Raw genomic sequence first — 23,523 nt, 5'->3', positions numbered from 1 at the left:
AAGATTGGGTAGCTTTGCTTGTAGACCACTATGAAAGTGAAAGTGTTAGTCACTTAGTCCTGTCTGACTCCTTACAACTCCATGGAATGTAGCTCACCAGGCTCTTCTGTCCATGGGATTCCCCAGGCAAGAATACTGGAGTGTGTGTTCATTCCCTTTTCCAGGAGATCTTCCTGACTCAGGAATTGAACTCGGGGTCCTGCATTGCAGGTGGATTCTTTACCATCTGATCCAATAGGGAAGCCCATGTAGACCATTATAAATGATAGGAATTTCTTTAACTCAGGAGGTCTCAGGTATAACATAAACCTACTATAATGAGGGCCCACTTTGCTTGCTCTGTATTGTCCCTGTGAAACTTTCAAAGTGAGGGGAACCACCATATGCACTAAGCTCATGCTGCTTGCTCATCTGTGAGTAGTAATGTCCTTTGTATCTGACCCAGGAATCTCCTATCTTTTGGAAGCATCCTTCAAAACACAGCAGACTAACTTGTTAGCTTGAAAGTGGGGTAAGACCCTTCATAGTTCCTGACCTCCACAATCATTCTCACAGCTCCCAAATAGTTTTGGAGCTCTCCATTCTTGAATATATGCAGACACAAAAATCACAAAACATCCAAGAATATTGGCTAACAATAATAAGAAATGTTAAAAAAGCAACTTAGAGGAAATGGCCCATTCAAGAGAGGAAAACTTTCCCCAAAGAGTGTTAGTAATATCCTCAGGGAATAATAAGAGAAGCTATTATATCCATAAAACAAGAATAAGATAATATTTTTTAGAATATTAAATATTTTTGTAGTGAAATTCAGATAACATAAAATTTGCCATTTTAACCATTTTAAAGTCTTCAATTACTACATCCACAGCATGACCCAGCATATCTCTCACTACAACAATAAACATCTCTAGGCAAGTGCTAGATTTTGCTTTTTGCCCACACAATTTGAAAACAGAGGTGATGCAGCTTCTAATGAGCCTATTTCTGAAGATCAGATTCATTGCAAAAATAAGATGCTATATATTTTTTAAAAATACTAGGAAAATAAAAGAATCACTATAACTTAACTTTAAGTGAAAAATTTAATAGAATAATTTGAAAATAAAGCAAAGAAAATATCCTATAAAGTACAGCACACAGATAGAGATGAAAACCAAAAAAGATTATAATCTGCATACTTCATTCTAGCATAAGCTGTTAATTCAGGCATCCCACCTCTCAACTTCTTGTTTGGAAAGAGTAAATTTCCTCATTGCTTAAGCCAATATAAACTGAGTTTTCTTTCCTTGCTGCTAAATTAATCCTAGGAAGACCTTGGGAACTAGTGTGACTTGGAAAAGAATAAACTAGCTTGTGGTGTGCAACAGGGAATAAAAATGGAAGCGTTTTTATCGAATAAAGTCCTCTCTCAAAACTTGCTCTTTTGCCATAGTTTTGATGTAAACATTAGAGATATTAGCAGCTATGCTATTTCCCTTTAGCAAATAACTGCATATCTCATAATATTCCCAACTCCTGATTTTCTATTATGTGTGTAAGAATGTCATCTAAGGAGAACACTGTTCTGTGAGCTTTTTAGGAAATGCGAAAGTTTTCAATGTGGAACAAATCACACATGGGAGGAAAGCAGGTTGTGCTGCTTTGGTGATGAGAGTAGCTTTGCATGTTTGTGTAACTTACTGCATGTGGTACATCTGAACTATTGCCAATGATCCAAGAAGAAACCTTTTCTATTGCCTTGAAAGTCAATTCCATCAGAGCCAGTGAAGAGAACATGGAGTTCTGTTTGACTACTTGGAAGTTAATGTCTTTTCAGAAATCCTGACTTGAAATCTTTATTTTTTTATAGGACATTTTTATTACCTTTCCACCTTTGAGAAAATAGTGAAGCACATCCTTAGTTGCTCAGTAGGAGACATTTTCATTCTTTACTTTGTTTACTTTATGGATATGAACACGATACAATTTTTCATTGGAAACCTTAAAGTAATTATTATAATGCAGCTGAAAACAAGTTCTTTAGGAAACAGAGCTCCTCAGGAAAATAAGGATCCAGAGTGACATGTCATAAAATGTGATGTGCAGACAAAATCCTTGAAGTATCTGGATACACTGTAAGATATATTTGAAGGCTAGTTCTGCTTAGACAACCCTTAAAATTGAAATAAGGATTCATCATTCTTTCTTTGCTGATGAAGACAGAATGGATGATACAGATCTTGCCTCAAAGAAGACCTCAGTGACTTGAGTCCAAATGGAATGATGTGACATTAGTTCCCCTTTCAGAGTCTTCAAGAAGTCTGGTGTTTCTTAATACAAATCTACTCTGCCAGCCAAATAATCTGTGGGATCTCTAATTTCATTTGCTACCTCATATCCTTGCAAGTCACAGTTTTTAGAAAATATTAATATTTTAATCAAGAAAATTAGAAATACCAGGGGAATATTTCATGCAAAGATGGGCACAATAAAGGACAGAAACAGTATGGACCTAACAGAAACAGAAGATATTAAGAAGAGGTGGTAAAAATACACAGAACTGTACAAAAAAGGTCTTAATGACTCAGATAACCACAGTGGTGTGATCACTCACCTAGAGACAGACATCCTGGAGTGTGAAATCAAGTGAGCCTTAGGAAGCATCACTATGAACAAAGCTAGGCGGGTGATGGTATTCCACCTGAGCTATTTGAAATCCTAAATAAGATGATGCTGTGAAAGTGCCGCAGTTAATATGCCAGCACATTTGGAAAACTCAGCAGTGGCCACAGGACTTGAAAAGGTCAGTTTTCATTCCAATCCCAAAGAAAGGCAATGCCAGAGAATGTTCAAACTACCACACAACTGTACTCATTTCACATAGTAGCAAGGTAATGCTCAAAACCCTTTAAGATAGGCTTCAACAGTATGTGAACTGAGAAATTCCAGATGTACAAGTTGGATTTAGAAAAGGCAGAAGAACCAGAGATCAACCTGCCAACATTTGCTGGATCATAGAAAAAGCAACAGAATTCCAAAAGTCATTTACATCTGCTTCAATGGTTATGCTGAAGCCTTTGACTGTATGGCTCACAACGAACTGTGGAAAATTCTTAGAGATGGGAATACCAGACCACCTTCCTAACTCCTAAGGCACCTATATCCAGGTCAAGAAGCAACAGTTAGAACCGGACATGGAACAGTGGACTGGCTCCAAATTGTAAAAGGAGTATGACAAGAATGTATATTGTCACCCTGCTTATTTAACTTATATGCAGAATATATCATGTGAAATGCCAGGCTGGATGACTCACAAACTGGAATCAAGATTCCTGGGAATAACCTCAGATATGCAGATGACACCACTCTAATGGCAGACAGAGAAGAGGAACTAAAGTGCCTCTTGATGAAGGTGAAAGAGAGTAAAAAAGCTGGCTTAAAACTCAACATTCAGAAAACTAAGATCATGGCATCTGGTCCCATCACTTCAGAGTAAATGCTGCTGCTGCTGCTAAGTCACTTCAGTCGTGTCCGACTCTGCGTGACCCCATAGATGGCACCCCACCAGGCTCCCTGGTCCCTGGGATTCTCCAGGCAAGAACACTGGAGTGGGTTGCCATTTCCTTCTCCAGTGCATGAAAGTGAAAGTGAAGTCGCTCAGTCATGTCCGACTCAGCGACCCCACAGACTGCCGCCTACCAGGCTCCTCTGTCCATGGGATTTTCCAGGCAAAGAGTACTGGAGTGGGTTGCCATTGCCTTCTCTGTCATAGTAAATAGATGGGGGAAAAATAACAGTGACAGATTTTATTTTCTTGGGCTCCAAATTCACTGCAGATGGTGACTGCAGCCATGAAATTAAAAGATGCTTCCTCCTTGGAAAAAAAGCTATGACAAACCTAGACAGCATATTAAAAACCAGAGACATCACTTTGCTGGCAAAAGTCTATATAGTCAAAGCTATGGTTTTTCCAGTTGTTGTTGTTATTCAGTCACTTAGTAATGTCTCACTCTTTGTGACCCCATGGAATGCAGCATGCCAGGCTTCCCTGTCCATCACTAACTCCCAGAGCTTGCTCAAACTCATGTCCATCAAGTTGGTGATGCCATCCCACCATCTCATCTTCTGTCCCCTCCTTCTCCTCCTGCCTTCAATCTTTCTCAGCATCAGGGTCTTTTCTAACAAGTCAGCTCTTCATATCAGGTGGCCAAAGTATTGGAGTTTCAGCTTCAGCATCAGTCCTTCCAATGAATATTCAGGATTGATTTCCTTTAGGATTGACGGGTTTGATCGCCTTGTAGTCCAAGGACTCTCAAGAGTCTTCTCCAGCACCACAGCTTGCAAGCATCAATGCTTTGGCCATCAGCCTTGTCTATGATCCAACTCTCACATCTATAAATGACTACTGGAAAACCTGGACCATAATGAAGGCGGAGCACCAAAGAATTGATGCTTTCAAACTGTGGTGCTGGAGAAGATTCTTGTGAGTCCCTTGGACTGCAATATCAAACCCGTCAATCCTAAAGGAAATCAATCCTGAATATTCATTGGAAGGACTGATGCTGAAGTTGAAGCTCCAATACTTTGGCCACCTGATGTGAAGACCTGACTTGTTTGAAAATGCCCTGATCCTGGGAAAGACTGAAGGCGGGAGAAGAAGGGGGAGACAGAGGGTGAGATGGTTGGATGGCATCACCGACTCAATGGACATGAGTTTGTGCAAGATCCAGGAGTTGGTGAGGGACAGGGAAGCCTGGCATGCTGCAGTCCATCTGGTCACAAAGAGTTGGACACGACTGAGTGATTGAATATCAACAACAATATTTTAATCAGTTGCAGTAAACTGAATGTCAAAGATGAGGTGCATATTCTCATGCCTAAGGACATTCCAGAATTTCAGCTTCTTATTCAATCCAAACTATGAGAACTTTCTCACTAAAATTCACTTTTGAAAATGGAATAAAACTGAAATTTATTTTCATTTTAGTTAACAAATTTTAATTATTTCAGCTTTTCTAGATATTACCATTAAATTTTGTACACATTCCCATAAAATAGAAAAATAGATATGACTCATTGGACTTATCACTTTTATAGCCTGTTCCTATGAAGTAATAAATTTCCAGTATAATAAAGTGAATTACATGAAACCATTTGGTGTATATATACATGGGGCAGGGTAATTTATAGTTTTATTTAGATTTTCAAAAATACCTAGTTTCCCCCAAAATGTTAAAAAGTAGAAACAGTAAAACCTACTATTCTACACTATAGAACAGTCCTCTAAAATAGTATGTAATTACCATGTGATTTCACAGGTCATTTCTAACATGAATTTAATCCAATGTCACCTTAAAAACTAGTAATTAAATTTTCAGATGTGATCTGATCCAAGCCCTAAAAGAATGGTCGGGAAGTTTCTATAAATTGAAATTATCTTTTCAAGTTCATTGCATTAAAAGCCTACTTAAGAGACATGACAACTAAGTGCAATGCAGTACTTTGGTTTGGACCCTGAAACAGTAGGAGAGCCCTTAATTGGAAAACTGGTGAGATCCAAATAAAACCTAGAGTTTAATTAATGGTAATGTACCAGTAGTGGTTTCTGAGTTCCAACAAATATATGTGAGTAAGATCAAATGATAATAACAGGGGAAACTGGGCAAGGGGTACACAGGAACACTGTAAATTATCTTCACAACTTTTCTGTAAGTCTAAAATCGTTCCAAATAAGTGCTTTTAGGTCTGCTCCTTTTGCTTTATTGATTATGCCTAAGCCTTTATGTGGATCACAACAAACTGTGGAAAATTTTTAAAGAGATGGGAATACCAGATCACCTGACCTGTCTCCTGAGAAATCCATATGCAGGTCAAGAAGCAACAGTTAGAACTGGACATGGAACAACAGACTGGTTCCAAATAGGGAAAGGAATACATCAAGGTTGTATGTTGTCACCCTGCAACTTATTTAACTTACATGCAGAGTACATCATGCAAAATGCCAGGCTGGATGACTCACAAACTGGAATCAAGATTCCCAGGAGAAATATCAATAAAAAACCGCAGATATACAGAGGACACCACCCTTATGGCAGAAAGCGAAGAAGAACTAAAGAGTCTCTTGATGAAAGTGAAAGAGGAAAGTGAAAAAGTTGGCTTAAATCTCAGCATTCAGAAAACTAAGATCATGGCATCCGGTCCCATCACTTCATGGCAAATAGATGGGGAAACAATGGAAACAGTAAGAGACTTTATTTTCTTGGGCTCCAAAATCACTGCAGATAGTGATTGCAGCCATGAAATTAAAATATGCTTGCTCCTTGGAAGATAAGCTATAACCAACCTAGACAGCATATTAAAAAGCAGAGACGTTACTTTGCCAACAAAGGTCCGTCTAGTCAAGGCTATGGTTTTTTCCAATAGTCATGTATGGATGTGAGAATTGGACCATAAAGAAGGCTGAATGCCGAAGAATTGATGCTTTTGAACTGTGGTGTTAGAGAAGACTCTTGAGAGTCCCTTAGACTGCAAGGAGATCCAACCAGTCCATCCTAAAGGAAATCAGTCCTGAATATTCATTGGAAGGACTGATGCTGAAGCTGAAACTCTAATACTTTGGCCACCTGATGTGAAGAACTGACTCATTGGAACATACCCTGATGCTGGGAAAGATTGAAGGTGGGAGGAGAAGGGGATGACAGAGGATGAGATGGTTGTATGGCATCACCGATGCAGTGGACATGAGCTGGAGTAGGCTCTGTGAGTTGGTGATGGACAGGGAGGCCTGGCATGCTGCAGTTCATGTGACCACAGAGTCGGACATGACTGAGCAACTGAACTTAACTGAAGTCCGCTCCAACTTTTTCACTCAGCAAATATTTATGGAATATCCAGGTCCTCTCTGATGAGTACCTAGTGCTGACCTAAACAGATTCAGCCCTTCCTTTGTGGAGCTAAGAGCGTTAACGGGCAGGAAAGAAACTGAACAGTCACAAGAATCAACATAAATTGTAACCACAGTTTGCAGTAAGTGCTTTAAAGGAAAAGTACATGAGATGAGAAAGGTGCAAAGCTGCAAAGGCCTCCCTGAGGCAGTAGCACTTATTACAAGACCTGAATGATGATGAGGAGCCAGCCAGGTAACCACACTAGGAAGAGGGACGTGCTTTGTACATCAGCCTGGAGGAAGAAAGGACCTGGAGAATGTGCCAGTATGACCAAAGCATCAAGAGTACATGGAAGAGTGGTGCCATCAGAAGAACCAAACCACGTAAGGACCCTGTAGGCCTGGTTTAGGCTTTTATAGTTTTCCAAAGAAATATGAGAAGCCACTGAAGACTTTAACCAGAGAAATGGCATGATTCAATTAAAGCTTCTAAAAGATCACAATGACTGGTCTGTGGATGTGGACAAGAAAGGAGAAAGCAAGAGGCTACATATGAGGCCCTCCCTATTTTTTTTAATTACAGAGAAATTAAAATTTCATAGCTTCTAAATATTAAATGTATTTGTTCTAGACTGTCCCTGGGAAATAATAATTCATTTCTTCATCTGCCACCATAGCTCCAGGAAAGATGGTGCTCCAAATGGTTCCCAGCTCACTTGACCTGGATCTTTCCTCTAGGATGCCTATATTAAATGTGGGTGTGAATCAAAAATGCAAGATACATACGCATGACTTGGAGCAAGGCATCAGCAGCAAAAACGTGCAAACTCTAACACCCTTAGAATCTAAGCTTCACAAGAGATAAAGAATTCTTGTACATCCAGTTTTCAGGACTATAAAACCATTATTGACCTCCACTAGTGCCATCTTGGCATTAATGCAGAACTAAATATAGAAATTCCCAGACTGCAGAATAGTGTAATTTTCATTCCCTGTTTAAAATATACAATGTTAAATGTCACCTTCAGTTACTATACCTTGAGTCTGAAGGAACTGGTGTTTTGCCCTATCTGACTGAGAAAAAGAAACATGTCTTCTGAATTTGGTATAACCAACAGCACTTCAATAAAACTTAATAAGCAGTCCCACTCCAGTACTCTTGCCTGGAAAATCCCATGGATGGAGGAGCCCGGTAGGCTGCAGTCCGTAGGGTCGCTAAGAGTCAGATGTGACTGAGTGACTTCACTTTCACTTTTCACTTTTATGCACTGGGGAAGGAAATGGCAACCCACTCCAGTGTTCTTGTCTGGAGAATCCCAGGGATGGTGGAGCCTGGTGGGCTGCCATCCATGGGGTCGCACAGAGTTGGACACGACTGAAGCGACTTAGCAGCAGCAGCAGCAGCAGTGCTGGATGAATACTTTTAAACAGAACTCCCTAGTGACTTACACTCTAAACAAACACTTGGATTTTCTCAGTTTGTAGGAATACACTATCTATAACCTCACCACGTATTATGTAGGCACATTCTAAGGACTATCAAAACTAGAAAATAGAAAAGATTGGATCTTGATTGAAGCCTATGATTTAATATGAAAAAATTCTTTGTGCAAAGCTCTGTGAACCAAAACGCTATTAAGTTGACTATCCAGACAAACCCTTCTTTTCTCTGGAAACTACCTCTTGCCCTACAGTCAGTAGGATTACAGGAGAAAGCCTCTGGCAGCCGGGATGGCAGAGACTGACCCCGTCCTGGATGCCCACAGTCAAGACAATCAAAAGTGTGCACGTGACACAAATTTGGCCAAAGAGTCCCTGTCCCTGGGAATCTGGTTTTAGAAGTTAGAGATTCTTGCTCAGTCTGTCTTCTCTCTTGACTAGAGGACATATAAACACTGGAACTGCTTACAGAGGCTATTTTCAACCATTTGTACAAGGAATAGAGAAAGCCAGCCTGCAGCAAGAGACAAGCAAAACTAATACAGTTATGTAAAGTTTAAAAATAAAATAAAATTTAAAAAAATAAATTAAAAAAAAATCACACACACACACACAAAAAGAATGGGGAACATGTGCCAGGAAAAGAAAAAAAAAAAAAAAAGAAATGAAAGGCAGAGAAAGAGAGCTTCCTATTTTCCCTACAGCAACACTCGGGGACCTGACGTTTATCCCACCTTGCTGCTGCTGCTTAGTTGCTCAGTCGTGTCCGACTCTGTGCAACCCTGTGGACTGCTGCCAGGCTCCTCCATCCATGGAATTCTCCAGACAAGAGTACTGGAGTGGGTTGCCATGCCCTCCTCCAGGAGATCTTCCCAACCCAGGGATCAAATCCGGGTCTCCTGAGCTGCAGGCAGGTTCTGTACCACCGAGTCACCAGGGAAGCCCTTAACCCACCTTACCCCAGCCCTTAAAATCCATGCAAGAGTCCCAGTATCATTTCAATCACTTCCATTTTTGCCTAAGCCAGTTCAAGTGGAATCCTGTGATGAGAAACCACACAAGCCCTCTCTAACACTCCAAGTTTCTCCATTTCATCTAGTCTCAAAGAACTGAGAATCAGCTTGCCCAAATTTTTTAAGCCAAGATCTCTGAAAGGGAATCTAATTCCAGCCTCTCCAAGCATGCACATGCAATGAAATGAAAATCCTAAAATGTCAAGTAGGAAAGAAGCAGGGCACAAAACTGTATATATCAGAATTATGACTATACTATAGTTTAAATTTGTCAATAAATCAAGAAGTGAAGCCCTATATGCATTTTGAAGATTGGAAGAAAATTAACCAAAGTAATAGTAGTCATGTTAGGGTAACAGGATTATTTTCCTTTTTCTCTATATTCTTCTGTGTCTTTAAGTAGTAACTTTAAGAATTGTATCTTCAAAGACTATGTAACTGTGTTTATAACATAATGGTGTCTTTTTAAAAGTAGAACTTGAAAGACTCTATCTGTAATGTTCACTACTATATAAATAGACCAAAAAGCAATGTCCCTTTAAGACTCCACATGTAAAAGCAACAGTGAAATTTCCAACAGACTAGTCCCCAGTAATCCTTGGGCTTCTTTTCTCCAGGCTTTATTGGTGGCACAGATGGTAAAGCATCTTCCTACAATGCAGGACACTGGGGTTTGATCTCTGGGTGGGGAAGATCCCCTGGAGAAGAGAATGGCAACTAACTCCAGTATTCTTGCCTGGAGAATCCCATGGACCGAGAAGCCTGATGGGGTCCAAAGAGTTGGACACAACTGAGTGATTAACACTACACATTTTCACTCTTCTCCACCTATCTGCCAGCCCAATCCTATATAATCCCACCTCATCCCATGCTACTCATCTTTAGCTGAGATTTCATCCTTCCTCTCCCCCACTCTCCCCTACCACTCTCCCACTTCCCATCCCCAATTCCTACACTCCTCTCTACTTTGATGTTTGAGTATCTGCATCTCCAGACATGCAGACCCATCCTGTCACCTGTAAGCCCTAGATTTTTCTCGTCTATTTTGGATTGGCCCCTTGGGAATAACCTATCACAAAAGGTTCCAACCCACTTTAAACTATTCCCAGGGGTGATACAGGTAAATAAGCAGAAGGCAATCTCCAAAAATAAAACACATTGCAAACCTGGATAATTTGTAAATTATCTTTAACATTGCTGTAACACAATTTTCATTAACAATTCAAACTACAACATTGGATAGGAGGAAAATGTGAGTGGTGAACCATTTATTTACAAGAAAAAAGTGAGCAAGCCTTTTTGAAATCATGAAGTTGATTCTACTGGTTTCATCCATGATCATAACAGCTTCCTTATATTGAACTAGGCATTGTGCCAGGCTTTTATATATGTTATCTTACATAACCTTCCCAATGACCTATGAAGCAATTATTTCCATTTCACAGGAGCAAGCTGTTGACCTGAGAAGTTACTTATGCAAGTTTAAAAGTCTAACAAGTAGAAGAGAACAGTCATTAAAACATCAAACCCAAAGACTAACAGTAATCACTTCACAAGGGGGGGGTGGACCACATTTTATTTCTTATAGTTGTAATAACTTTATACTATTTTGTATTTTAAAGATTGCTTTCTACCCATTCAATTACAGAGAATGTTATAAAGACAATAAGGACACAAGATTTAGTGATACAAAATACTGTTTGGTGTACTCACCCTCTGAGTAGGCACATCTGTTTGATTCACTCATAGCTGGTGAGTTTTTTCTTTCCCTCCAATCACTACCATCATGTACTCTTTCTTTTTCTATGTGAGAAGAATTAACTCTCCAGTTTCTTCAACAGAAACTATAACCATTCATTCATTACTACAATAAACTTTATTGAGCACCCAGAATGTACTCTAGTACACTTTCATGTTGTCTAAGATAAAAATAAATAAAGAAAAGTCCCTGCCTTCCCCAAGCTCTGTGGTGAGACAGTCTTATGAAAAGTAAACAGCCCAAAATAGTGTGTTAAACGCTGGAGCAGAGGTGAATACACAGTATTACAGGAGCCCAGAGGAGGATCAACCCAGCCTGGGGCAATCAGGGAGCTTCACAGAGGACGGAGCTTTTAAACTCAGCCTCGAAAGATAAATACTAGCTTTTCAGAGAGTGAAGAAGGAGACATGAGAAGAGGAAGCCATTCAGGCCATAGTATAAAAAGGCACTGCGGACCAGAAGAACATGGGGACAAGAATGTTATTAAAACAATGAGCTGCTTGATGAGACTATTAACAGGTTTGTGGAGGACAAGTGAGATATGAAATTAAAAAAGAAAAATTGGACCAAAAAATTCAACAATGTAAGTAGATTAAGGTGTTTAAATATATTGAAGACTATGCATACATTAAATTTCAGTTATTAAAACCTATAGACCAGTGACAGAAATGCTCAGTACAAAATAAATAGCATTTGCATGTGTCTATGGATATAAAAGAGACAGAAAGGATAGTGTTAGCCAAAATGTTAGCACTAATCACCTCTGGGTGGTGGAATTATGAGGAATTTTGTTTTAATCTCTCTTTGTCTCTCTGCCTTCCAGATTTTCTGCATTAAGCCTGCATTACTTTGGCAATTAGAGGGCGAAATATGTGCTAAAATAGAACAGTGTAAGCTAGACTCAGACTGTGGCATGCTAAGGAATTTGGACACTATCCTACAGAAAATGCAGGTTTATTTCAGGCATTTGATCAGGGACGTGAGAGAAAGATTTGCAGTTTTACAGAATTCAGTGTTGTTAAGGTGTGCATACTAGATTAAAAAGATTTGAGACCGGGTGAAAGATATGACAGGGAGAACTAAGGCAGGTGATAATAGGGATGGAAACACGTATTTGGGGTAAAATAGATAGAACTTGCAGAGAAGGCAATGGCACCCCACTCCAGTACTCTTGCCTGGAAAATCCCATGGACAGAGGAGCCTGGAAGGCTGCAGTCCATGGGGTCGCTGAGGGTCAGACACAACTGAATGACTTCACTTTCACTTTTCACTTTCATGCATTAGAGAAGGAAATGGCAACTCACTCCAGTGTTCTTGCCTGGAGAATCCCAGGGACAGGGGAGCCTGGTGGGCTGCTGTCTATGGGGTCGCACAGAGTCAGACACGACTGAAGTGACTTAGCAGCAGCAGCAGCAGCAGCAGATAGAACTTGTTAACTGAATATAAGGAAAGGGGGAAGGGCAGAGTTTGAGTATAACTCCAGGTTTCTGGGCACTTGGTTAGATACAGATATTGGAAGCTTAAAAAGCATAATAAGCAAAAGGCACATTTTAAGGACAGAATGATGAATTTAGTTTTATGTGTGACATGCCTGGAGGACATTCAGGTAAGAATTCTAGTAGAAAGTTGAAATATGGGCTTAGGCTCAGAAAAAGTGGACCTAGAAATAGAGACACATAGAAGATAGTGAAGCCATGAAACTGAATAAGCTTGCTCAGTGAAGGTAAAGTGAGAGGACAGAGCTGAGGCTGGCACCTTGGGAAATGCTAAGTCATAGCACAAGTTGGAGAATTCAGAGAGCCAGAAGAGCCAGAAGTTAGTAGAGTTCTTTTTGGAAACGGGATGGTCAGGGCTGGCATCAGAGCAAGGACAAGAAGTTTTACTATAAATTTTCAGCTACTGATAGGAAATAACAGAAAGCTGACGAGTACAAAAGGCAGAGAGAGGCCATTGGCCACCATCTGAGATGGAAAGTGGAGTGTGGAGAGGCAAAATCAACAAATAGAGTTTACTGAGATAGATTCCTTCATGGAAGTTGGGGCTTTTCTGAAAGCTGTCAAAGCCAACCTACTGCTTGGCTGTTCTAAGACAGTAACTTCTCAGACAGAAAAGGAGAAATGCCATAGGATATCCCTTATATGCAGAATCTTCAAAAAAATAATACAAATGAACTTATTTATAAAACAGAAACAGACTCACAGAGTTAGCAAACAAACTTATGGTTATCAAGGAGGAAGGATGGGGTCAAGGGATAGTTATGGAGTTTGGAATGGTCATGTACACACTGCTATATTTAAAATGGGTGACCAACAAGGACCTACTGTATAGCACAGGGAACTCTGCTCAATGTTATGTGGCAGCCTGGATGGGAGGGGAGTTTCGGGAAGAACAGATACATGTATGTCTATGGCTGAGTGCCTTTATTATCCACCTGAAACTGTCACAACGGTGTTAATTGTTATGACAATTAACTATATTCCAGCTATATTCCAATATAAAATAAAAAGTTTCTTTTAAAAAAGACAGTGACTTCTACCCCCTCCCCCATTTTTTTTTTTTAACAAGAAAGGAAACTGTTGGCCACAAAGAGATGCCCAGGTCTCAGGCCTAGTTACTGGCAAGTTTAACAAGAATAAATTTCCAACCCCCTAGAGTTTAATTCACTGCACATCAACACACTGCCTCCTTATACCAATACATAAAGAAGACTCAGGTCAAAGATATCGATAATAGAATACAGTAAAATATAAATGAATTTATCCTTTGACTTGACTTGTGGAAAGAATAACTTCTTACAGCCATACAACCCTCTCTGATTACCACCTCTTTTCTCCCAGAAAACATCCACTAGCCTTTGATTCCATTGAGATTTCCAATCCATTGATCCTACCAACTTTCCACTCTCCCTAGTCATCTCAATTTTCTCTCTTCTGTACTCCCCAGCTTTAAAGGCTATGGCCATTCATTATAATTCCTTTCTTGTATACATTCACGACTCCCTTGCTACTATTATTTTATTACACCCACTGGATAATCTGCAACTCTTGTTAAATCCTTCTCTTCACTTGCTCCATGCCTCCACTGTGTCAATGATCATAACAATCTACTGACTGATCTCACTTTAAATATGTGACCAGAAACTAAATGTGCCCTTTAAGGCAGCCAGACAACCTTACTGTACTTCCTCAGACTATTCACTCTCCCTCTCAAACTATTTATACATTCTCTCTCCTCCAATATCTACCACCTCCTCCTCTATCCTCACTCTCGGTTGATGATCTTGCTTTCTATTTGGAGAAAATGAAAGCAATCAGAAGAGAACCTCAGCAGACCCCCCACCATCTCAGTTATCCACCTTCCAGACCCTTTATCCATATCCTTGCCCTATATCCATGTTCCTGTCTAAAGCAATATTCCTTCCTTTGTGCACTAGATTTGGTATACCCTATCTCTCCAATATCACTGATTTTTCTTTCTCTATTGAATCATTCTCAGGGGCTTGCAAACACACGGCTACTGCTAGCCATCTTTAAAATAAAAAGAAACTTTTTAACCCCACCACAACTCCCATTTCCTCTGCTCCCCTGCTCCTGCTTCCTCCAAAAATTACTGAAGAATTGTCTATACTCACTTTTCCAATTCCTCCAATTCTTGTTTGCTGTTGTTCAGTCAGGCCCAACTTTTTTGTGACCCTATGGACTGTAGTCCTCCAGGCTCCTCTGTCCATGTGATTTTCCAGAAAGTATACTGGAGTGGGTTGCCATGCCCTCCTCCAGGGGATCTTCCCAACCCAGGGATCAAACTCTCATCTCCTGCATTGGCAGGCAGATTCTCTACTGCTGAGCCACCAGGGAAGCCCAATTCTTGCTTAAGCACATTCGAATCCATCTTAGGCTATCTTATTTTTTCCCGTCAAGGTAGCTAACGATGCCCAGTCACCAAATTCATGGTCAGTTACCAGTTTTCATTTTACTTGGCCTTTCAGCAGCACTGGATTCAGCTAATCTCTTCCCTCTGAAACTCTTCTCTGCCTTCCAGGGTATCACATGCTCTTCTCCTCACCCTCTTAATGTCTTGGTGCCCCAGAGTTCAGTCCTTGCTCCTCTTCTCTCTATATATATGTTGACTTCTTGAAGATCTCTTTAGTGTTAGACTATGAATAATACCCAAATACTGGAAAATCTCTAATTTACATCTCTAGTCAGACATCTCCTCTGAACTCCAGGATTATTTTACATCTCCAATTACATTTCCTTTCCAAAATGTTATCCTTATCCCTTGAACCCATAAACTTCTCTACCTTGAAGCTTGCCACACTTCAGCCACTGGCAACTCAAACTTGGTCAAACCAGAAAAGATGGAATCAATTTTTACTCCTTTCTTTCTTGTAGATACCATATCCAACCACCAGGAAACCCTATTCAAATAGAGAATTTAAATATAGACAATCTAACTTCAAATATGAAGAGAATCTGACCACCTCTCACCACTGCTACTGCTAACCCTCTTGTTCAAGCCACTATCATCTTCCACCTTGGTTATTACAATGATATATACCAACTAGCCTCTCTGCTTCCACCTCTTCCCAGTAGAGCAGTCAACTTGATCCTTTTGAGATGTAAGTCAAGTCTCATCCCTCCTCTGTTAAAACCATTAAAACCCTACAAAGAACCCTCTTACACTGTTGGTGGGAATGCAAACTAGTACAGCCACTATGGAGAACAGTGTGGAGACTCCTGAAAAAACTGGAAATAGAACTCCCATATGACCCAGCAATCCCACTGCTGGGCATACACACTGAGGAAACCAGAATTGAATGAGACACGTGTACCCCAATGTTCATCACAGCACTGTTTATAATAGCCAGGATATGGAAGCAACCTAGATGTCCATCAGCAGATGAATGGATAAGAAAGTTGTGGTACATATACACAATAGAGTATTACTCAGCCATTTAAAAGAATACATTTGAATCAGTTCTAATGAGGTGGATGAAACTGGAGCCGATTATACAGAGTGAAGTAAGCCAGAAAGAAAAACACCAATACAGTATACTAATGCATATATATGGAATTTAGAAAGATGGTAACAATAACCCTATATGCGAGACAGCAAAAGAGACACAGATATATAGAACAGTCTTTTGGACTCTGTGGGAGAGGGAGGGAGGGGATGATTTGGGGGAATGGCATTGAAACATGTATAATATCATATAAGAAATGAATCGCCAGTCCAGGTTTGATGCAGGATACAGGATGCTTGGGGCTGGTGCACTGGGATGACCCAGAGGGATGGTATGGGGAGAGATGTGGGATGGGGGTTCAGGATTGGGAACACGTGTACACCCGTGGTGGATTCATGTTGATGTATGGCAAAACCAATACAATATTGTAAAGTAATTAGCCTCTAATTAAAATAAATAAATTTAAATTTAACAACAACAACACACACACAAAAAAAACCCTACAAAGGCTCCCAATTTCATTCAGAGTATAAACCAAAGGACTTAAAATGACCTGTAAGACGCTACTTTCTGTGAGTCCTTGTATCCACAGTGACCTCATCTCCAACTACTTGCCCAATTCTTCACCCAACTCCAGCCACACAGGAGACCTCTTCACTCCTTCTCTAGCAGGCTCAGCATGCTTTGCCTCAGAGCTTTGCACAGGCTGTTCCTTTTGCCTGGAAGAGATTCCTCCCAATGTCTACACAGCAAACTCCTTCACATATTTCAGGTCTTTTCTCAAAGGTGACCTTCTCAGTGAGGTCTCACCTGACCAGTCTATTCAAAACTTCCACAATCCTTTATCCTTTTAACTCTTCTGATACTTTTTTTTGTTAAAGCAGCTATCACCTTGCAATATACAACTTTATTTATGTATGTATATGTTTGTTTATTATTGTCTGTCTCTTCCCACTAGAACTTAAGCTTTAAAAAGGGAAATACCTTTGTCTGTTCTGTTCACGGGTGTATTCCTGGCACGTAGAAGGTACTCAATTAGCACCTGTTGAATGAGTGAATCTATTTCCCCTATCAGACCATAACTTGAGGTTAGACAAATGCTTTAATCACCTATGTACCCACCTAACTATCTAAATTTATGGATACAGAGATGATTATATATATCTTTTATATACAACACATGTATACTTTTATATATATTTATATATATCTTATGCATATTATATGTATCTTTTAAATACATAATTATGTACACATATATTTCTTTCTTTTTTGTATCAGCCTGACTACTAGAATGTGTTCTGAACCAGGTTATCAAGCTGAAATAAAAATTGATATTGCTGGGAGAAATATCAATAACCTCTTATATGCAGATGATACCACTCTAATGGCTGAAAGCAAAGAACTAAAGAGCCTCTTGATGAAGGTGAACGATGAGAGTGAAAAAGCTGGCTTAAAACTCAACATTAAAAAAACTAAGATCATGTTATCCAGTCCCATCACTTCATGGAAAATAGAAAGGGAAAAAGTGGAAGCAATGACAGATTTTATTTTCCTGGGTTCAAAAATTACTGTGGATAGTGACGGCAGACAAGAAATTAAAATATGCTTGCTCCTTGGAAGAAAAGTTATAACAAACCTACACAGTGCATTAAAAAGCAGAGACATTACTTTGCCAACAAAGGTCTGTATAGTCAAACCTATGGTTTTCCAGTAGTCATGTATGGATGTGAGAGTTGGACCATAAAGAAGGCTGAGCACCAAAGAATTAATGCTTTTTAACTGTGGTACTGGAGAAAACTGAGAGTCCCTTGGACTGCAAGGAGATCAAACCAGTCAATCTTAAAAGAAATCAACCCTGAATATTCATTGGAAGGACTGATACTGAAGCTGAAACTGCAATAGTTTGGCCATCTGATGCAAAGAACTGACTCATTGGAAAAGACCCTGATGCTGGGAAAGATTGAAGGCAGGAGGAGAAGGGGACGACAGAGGATGAGATGGTTGGATGGTATCATCAACTCAATGGACTTGAGTTTGAGCAAACTCTGGGAGATAATGAAGAACAGGGAAGTCTGGCGTGCTACAGTCCATGTGGTCACAAAGAGGAGGACACGACTTAGTGACTGAACAACAACAACAACAAGTTTCTCATCTTCCTGGTTGACAGGGATGGCAGGAGGATGCATTACCATGAGGTTGATCATTCATGCATATCGTCAGAGATGAGTCTCTTACCTACCTCTAGAAAAGTAAATGGCACTAATATTAAGAGATTATCCCATCCTTAAGGCCTCAGACATGATCATCAAAAAATGGGAAAGTCACCTTGCCTTCATGTATTACATATTCCTCACCACAGGCTTTTTCTTAACTATATCTTTCCAGACTTCCCCCAAGTTATTGCTCATTCCTGGTAACAGCTAAATCAATTGACCATCTTGTACTGGTTTGCCTCAATGTGTTTGTTTACTAGTTGAAGCTTGCATTAAGGGCACGATTATTTGTTTCATGGTGCTCAGCTGCCTGGCCCTCTTCTAGCTCTCTCTTCTCCTAGCTTTTCACCCTGCAAAATGGCAATCTCCTTCTACCTCTGAAAGCTTAAACATTCTGAAAGTTATCTGACAATCATATAATTCTCTGTCCTTGTGAGATTCTCTGTCTTCACTCTTTGAACACTGGCCTGAAGTTAGCCTATCACAAATAACCATACCAAATGCATCTTTATCCCCTTTAGCCTCAGTTACTGTCTTAACCAATGCTCTTCTCTCTTTTTGTCCAGTTCTTGTATGGCAAATGAAACGTGTAGCTATTTCAGCAAGTACAAAAAGATAATACGAACATGCCTCTGTTTAAAATATCACTTTTCCAGTATTCTTTTTAGTTTGTTCTTTATTAACCACAGTTCCATTGTTATAAAAGCCATAATAATATACTACCCTGAGTCTTGTAATCTCACAGACAGCTTCTACATTCTCTAAGCAACCAAAATCCCATGGTTCCTAATTAAAATATTCAAAGGTGAAATCTAAATCCACATGGTATACTAGTGCCTCTGCTTAAGTTTCTAGGGTTAAAAAAGAAAGCCTTTGCCAATAGGAAAAAAAAAGTTCTGAGTCTATAGTACAAAGACTTCAAACTGCATTTCATAGCATGTTATTTTCCTTCTAGAAAATTCTAACACTATATAATTACTTTTGTATGGAAAATGAATAATGTAAGCCTCTAATGCTAAAAACAGCTAGATAGAGACCATACAAATCAGATAGGCCTTTCCTGAAGCCAAATGAAATATTAAACTAGAAAATATCTGTGTAAGGACAGCCCATGCAGGAAAGCTCAACAGAGATAGAGCATAGTGAGGGGGGTCGGGGGGGGGGAGGTGGTTACCGGAAAAAAAGTTGATTTTCCCTCTATGTGTTAGGGTTTACTCCCTTCAGAGAAACTGTAACGCTGATTGTACCTCAAGTGTCTCAGAAATATACCAATCAGAAATGCATCTAGGAGCTTCCAAGGCTTCTGGTTAAAAATAACAGCAAAAACATCAATTATGCTCCATCTATCGAGACAGAAATGCGTTGATAAAAAAGTGAAATCCCACCTACATGGGAATTAAGCCGCAGCTACTCCCTCAATTCAGAGAAAAAAAAGAGGTTCACTTGGGTCACTGGCAGAACTAATCCCAGCAAATACAGCCAGTGGGTTTGTGTGTTGCGGGAGAGGGACAGAGTAGAGAGCGCACGTCAGCGCCCTCCCTGCAAAACTGCTCCAGAAACGTGAATCCGCACCACAGGACCTCGCTTAGCCGGAAGAAAGCCAAAACCCATGGAGCAGTCCGCCCCGGCTCAGAGGTAGCCGCGACGTGAGGTAGGCATTCGGGGCTCCCGGGGGCCCGATCGCGCCTCCCCCTCTCATCCACCCTAGCCCCCAGTCTTTTCACGAGTCTCTGGCTCCAAGATCACAGACTCCGAGACCTGAAGAGGTTCTTTCTCTACCCAAGGTGGAGACCCTCCCAAAAGACATCTTAACAGGAGTAATTCCCGCGCTGGCAACGTTTCAACAGCCCGGAGTGAACAGCCTGACCCATCGGCGTCGGGACCCACGTCTGGGTCTGCCTTCCCCGCCAGCCCCACCCCCCGAGCCTATCCAGCCCCAGCGCCCAGCTCCCAGCCCGCAGCCTGTACCCAGTAGGGACTTTGGAGGAGTGCAGCCCCAACGGCTGACTTTCGCTAAGTAAACAGCCATATTAGCCTCCTCGGCCGTTAAGTACGCCGGGGCTGAGCCGGCAGACGGCTGTCAGGAGCGCTCACCGGGTTGCCTCTGCGCTTCTGCCCCCAAGGCTGCCACTATTTCCAAACTCCTAGGCGCCAACAGTCCGGACACCGTTCTCACTCACGGTTCAGCACCGAGGACAGCGGACATACTTTCCGCCAGGGTGGCCCCACCGCCAGGAGATCCGCGGTAGCCACGCCAGCAGGGCTGCAGGTGTCCGGACGGCGCGCCCTCCCGCATCCTACCCCCTCCGGCGTCTGGAGCCAGGCAGCGCCCGCGGCGTCTTACTTTTCTGACTGGAGTAACCCGGGTAATAGCCATAGTAGCCGGTGATCCGCAGGATGCGGTCCTCGATGGTGGCCACCCCGTTGGGGGCCGCCTTGACATCCATAGGGAGTACGGGGCGGCGGCCCCGGGCGCGGCGGGGCGGAGAGCTCAGCGCGGGCCCCGAGAGCTGGTGCAGGTGTCGCCGCCGCCGCCGGTGCTGATGTTGCAGCTCGTGCTCCCGCGCCCGGGCTCTGACTCCACCGCCCGGCGCAGCACCGGCTTCGCATCACAGCAGCGGTGGCGGCGGCGGCGGCGGCGGCGGCGGCGGCGAAGCGGCCCCCACTCAGGCCGGCCTCTCCGTCAGCCTGGCGGCTCTCCCGCCTGAACAGCGCCCCCTCACCTCCGACGCCCACCGCGGCCGGGGGCGGCCCCACCTGCACGGACTCTCATCATTAACCCTTTTGCCCCCTTCCGGGAAAAGTAAACATCCCTCAACCCCACCTGACAGAAGAGATGCTTGGTCCAGGGCGTGGGAGGAGAGAAGGTGAGATGGTGGCAAGGGCTCAGGGAGGAGGGCCGGGGGTGAGAGAGACTCGAGCGGAACCAAGGGCTGTTAACGTGAGAGGTGTGCACTGTCGCTCGGGGAGATGACACCTTGGGGATGCCCCCGGGGCTTCGCCTGAGCTAGGCGTCTGCACCACCAGGGGTCTGCTGATCTGCAAGCTTCCCGGGGCGTTAATCAGTTTCCTCCGCTTGCCTAGACGACGGAAAGGCTTTTTCTTAAGAAATAAAAAAAAAAAAAAAAAATGAGGCCCCAGCAGGTGATGCTTGGAGTGATTATTCAGGTATCGTGGACACAAAGACTGTAAGAGCTCAAGCTTCCAAGTCTAACAGTCGGTACCCGGCCAGACCCTCCAGCCTCCCAGGGAAATCATCAAAGGCTTGGAAGCCGCAGCTGTGCACTGCATGTTTATTTTGCCCATTCCAAATGCCCCGAGGAAAAATGATTTTCTTCTTATTGTCAAAACATCAGGGGTAAGCCCTTCAAACCGTAAATATCTCTGGGCGGGTGAAAGTTTTAGCTACAATCCAGAGACCTTCCACTAGGATGTAGAACGTCCTTGAAGCTGTGTGTTCAGAATGAATCCCTCCCCTCAGGTGTGACTTTTCTTCTTTGGCTAGAGAGCCACCAGGTTAGAGTTCCTGAGCAGTAATATGATTCTTCTATTCATACCTGGCAATCACAGCCTCCTAAAAAATAATCCTGAAAGTTTCATCTCAGAAACTAAAGGGTGCCTTGAAATGAGGCTGGGTGTGAGCTAATCAGCTTAGAGGTCATTATGTCCACCTGCCATCCAGAGCCAGTTTAAGACACCCCTGCCAGACTTCACATTTCTAAAGCCTAGAGGGAAAAAAGGACAAAAACAAGTCGATTTCAGTGCCCCCTCAGAAACCGCCAAGGAACCTATCACATCATTCTGCCTTCAAGCATTTCCCACACTGTGTGTGGGTCCTTAAGGGGGAAGAAATAGGCAGTTTTTTTTTTAAGGTGAATTAGTTTGAGGCATGTGAAAATACAGAATTAAATTTCACAATGTGTTAAGGGTTTTCATGTGGACACAAAGGCTATCACAGGATCTTGAGAGTGGAGTGAATCTGAGATGATTGTGGCTGGGAGGAGAGTTCATAAAGAAAGCAATTTCCTCCCACATCTGCTTTCTTGGGCCAGGAAGATGGAAGGATAGAAAGAACTAAAAGGTCAAAATGAACTTCAAGGAGAAAGCAACTCTACTGCAACAGTGGGAGCTGACTATTTAAAGCAGAAATGAAAGGATTGGGCCTTTACACTCTACCACCTGCCCCACCCCAAAGCAATTTTCAATGCACTTCTGTTACTTTTATTATGGCCAGCTCAGTATGTTTATTTCTGTGGCACACCTTATATAGAATGTTTGCACTGCACATGGTAAGTGGGTTGACCACATTAATGTAAGATGCTCCTCTGGTTTGAAGTTTCCATAAAACAAATTTGCCTCTGACCCAGGAGTCGAACCGGGGTCTCCTGCTTTGCAGGTGGATTCTTTACCAACTATCCACTTTACAGACCTATCAAAGTGAAGTCGCTCAGTCATGTCTGACTCATTGTGATCCCATGGACTGTAGCTTGCCAGGCTCCTCCATCCATGGGATTTTCCAGGCAAAAGTACTGGAGTGGGTTACCATTTCCTATATTACTTCTAATATGCATTTAATAACATCATAATCCATAGCATATTGATACATAAATTCAACAAGAGAGAAATTAAGAAATTGAAGCAAAAAGCTAATGTAACAGGAATATGACTATGCATAGACTTTAAGGACAAATGGTTTTATCATATTTATGGTTATAATTTATTTTATCATAATTAATGTATTTAAATTCTAAATTACATTTATTGTGTAGTTGTTGCCATCTTCCTAGTTTTTCTTTGTTTTCAGAAATTTCCAGAGAAGTATAAAAGTATTTAACCAGACCTCATCATCCATATAAACAGCAAATTCAGCATAAATTTAAATAATGTAAATACTAGACCCACAAGAGTCCATGTTTCCTTAAAGAAATCATAAAAACTCTCCGATTGACCTAGAAATTAATTTTAAAATAGCAGAGCAGACTTTCCTGGTGTCATAGTGGTTAAGAATCTGCCTGTCAATGCAGAGGACATGGGCTAAATCCCTGGCCCAGAAAGATTCCACAGGCCACAGAGCAACTAAGCCCATGGACCACAATTACTGAGCCCAAGTGCTACAGTTATGGAAGCCCATGTGCCTAGATCATGTGCTCCCCAACAAGAGAAGCCACGGCAATGAGAAGCCTGAACACAGCAACAAAGAGTAGCCTTCCATTCTCCACAACTGGAGAAAGCCCGTGTGCAGCAACAAAGACCCAGCATTGCCA

At 41.7% G+C, this 23,523-nt stretch overlaps 1 protein-coding gene across 3 annotated transcripts in view; it reads right to left on the bottom strand.

The window, feature by feature from the left end:
* SLC35F4 (solute carrier family 35 member F4) overlaps window positions 1-20,926 on the bottom strand; it is a 288,486-nt gene extending 267,560 nt beyond the window's left edge. For 2 of the 3 annotated variants that reach the window (XM_044924927.2, XR_006542714.2), the window contains exon 1: window positions 20,604-20,919. In XM_044924927.2, coding sequence (XP_044780862.1) covers window positions 20,604-20,706 — 103 coding nt within the window. In that variant the 5' untranslated portion in view covers window positions 20,707-20,919. Of the gene's footprint in view, window positions 1-20,603 lie in introns of all 3 variants that reach the window. The other variant, XM_044924926.2, reaches the window with a different exon arrangement.
* Between the last annotated feature and the right edge of the window lie 2,597 nt (window positions 20,927-23,523).

This window comes from Bubalus bubalis, chromosome 11, assembly GCF_019923935.1.
Source record: "Bubalus bubalis isolate 160015118507 breed Murrah chromosome 11, NDDB_SH_1, whole genome shotgun sequence".
Lineage (NCBI taxonomy): Eukaryota > Metazoa > Chordata > Mammalia > Artiodactyla > Bovidae > Bubalus > Bubalus bubalis.
This window is presented reverse-complemented; position numbering and strand designations above follow the sequence as displayed.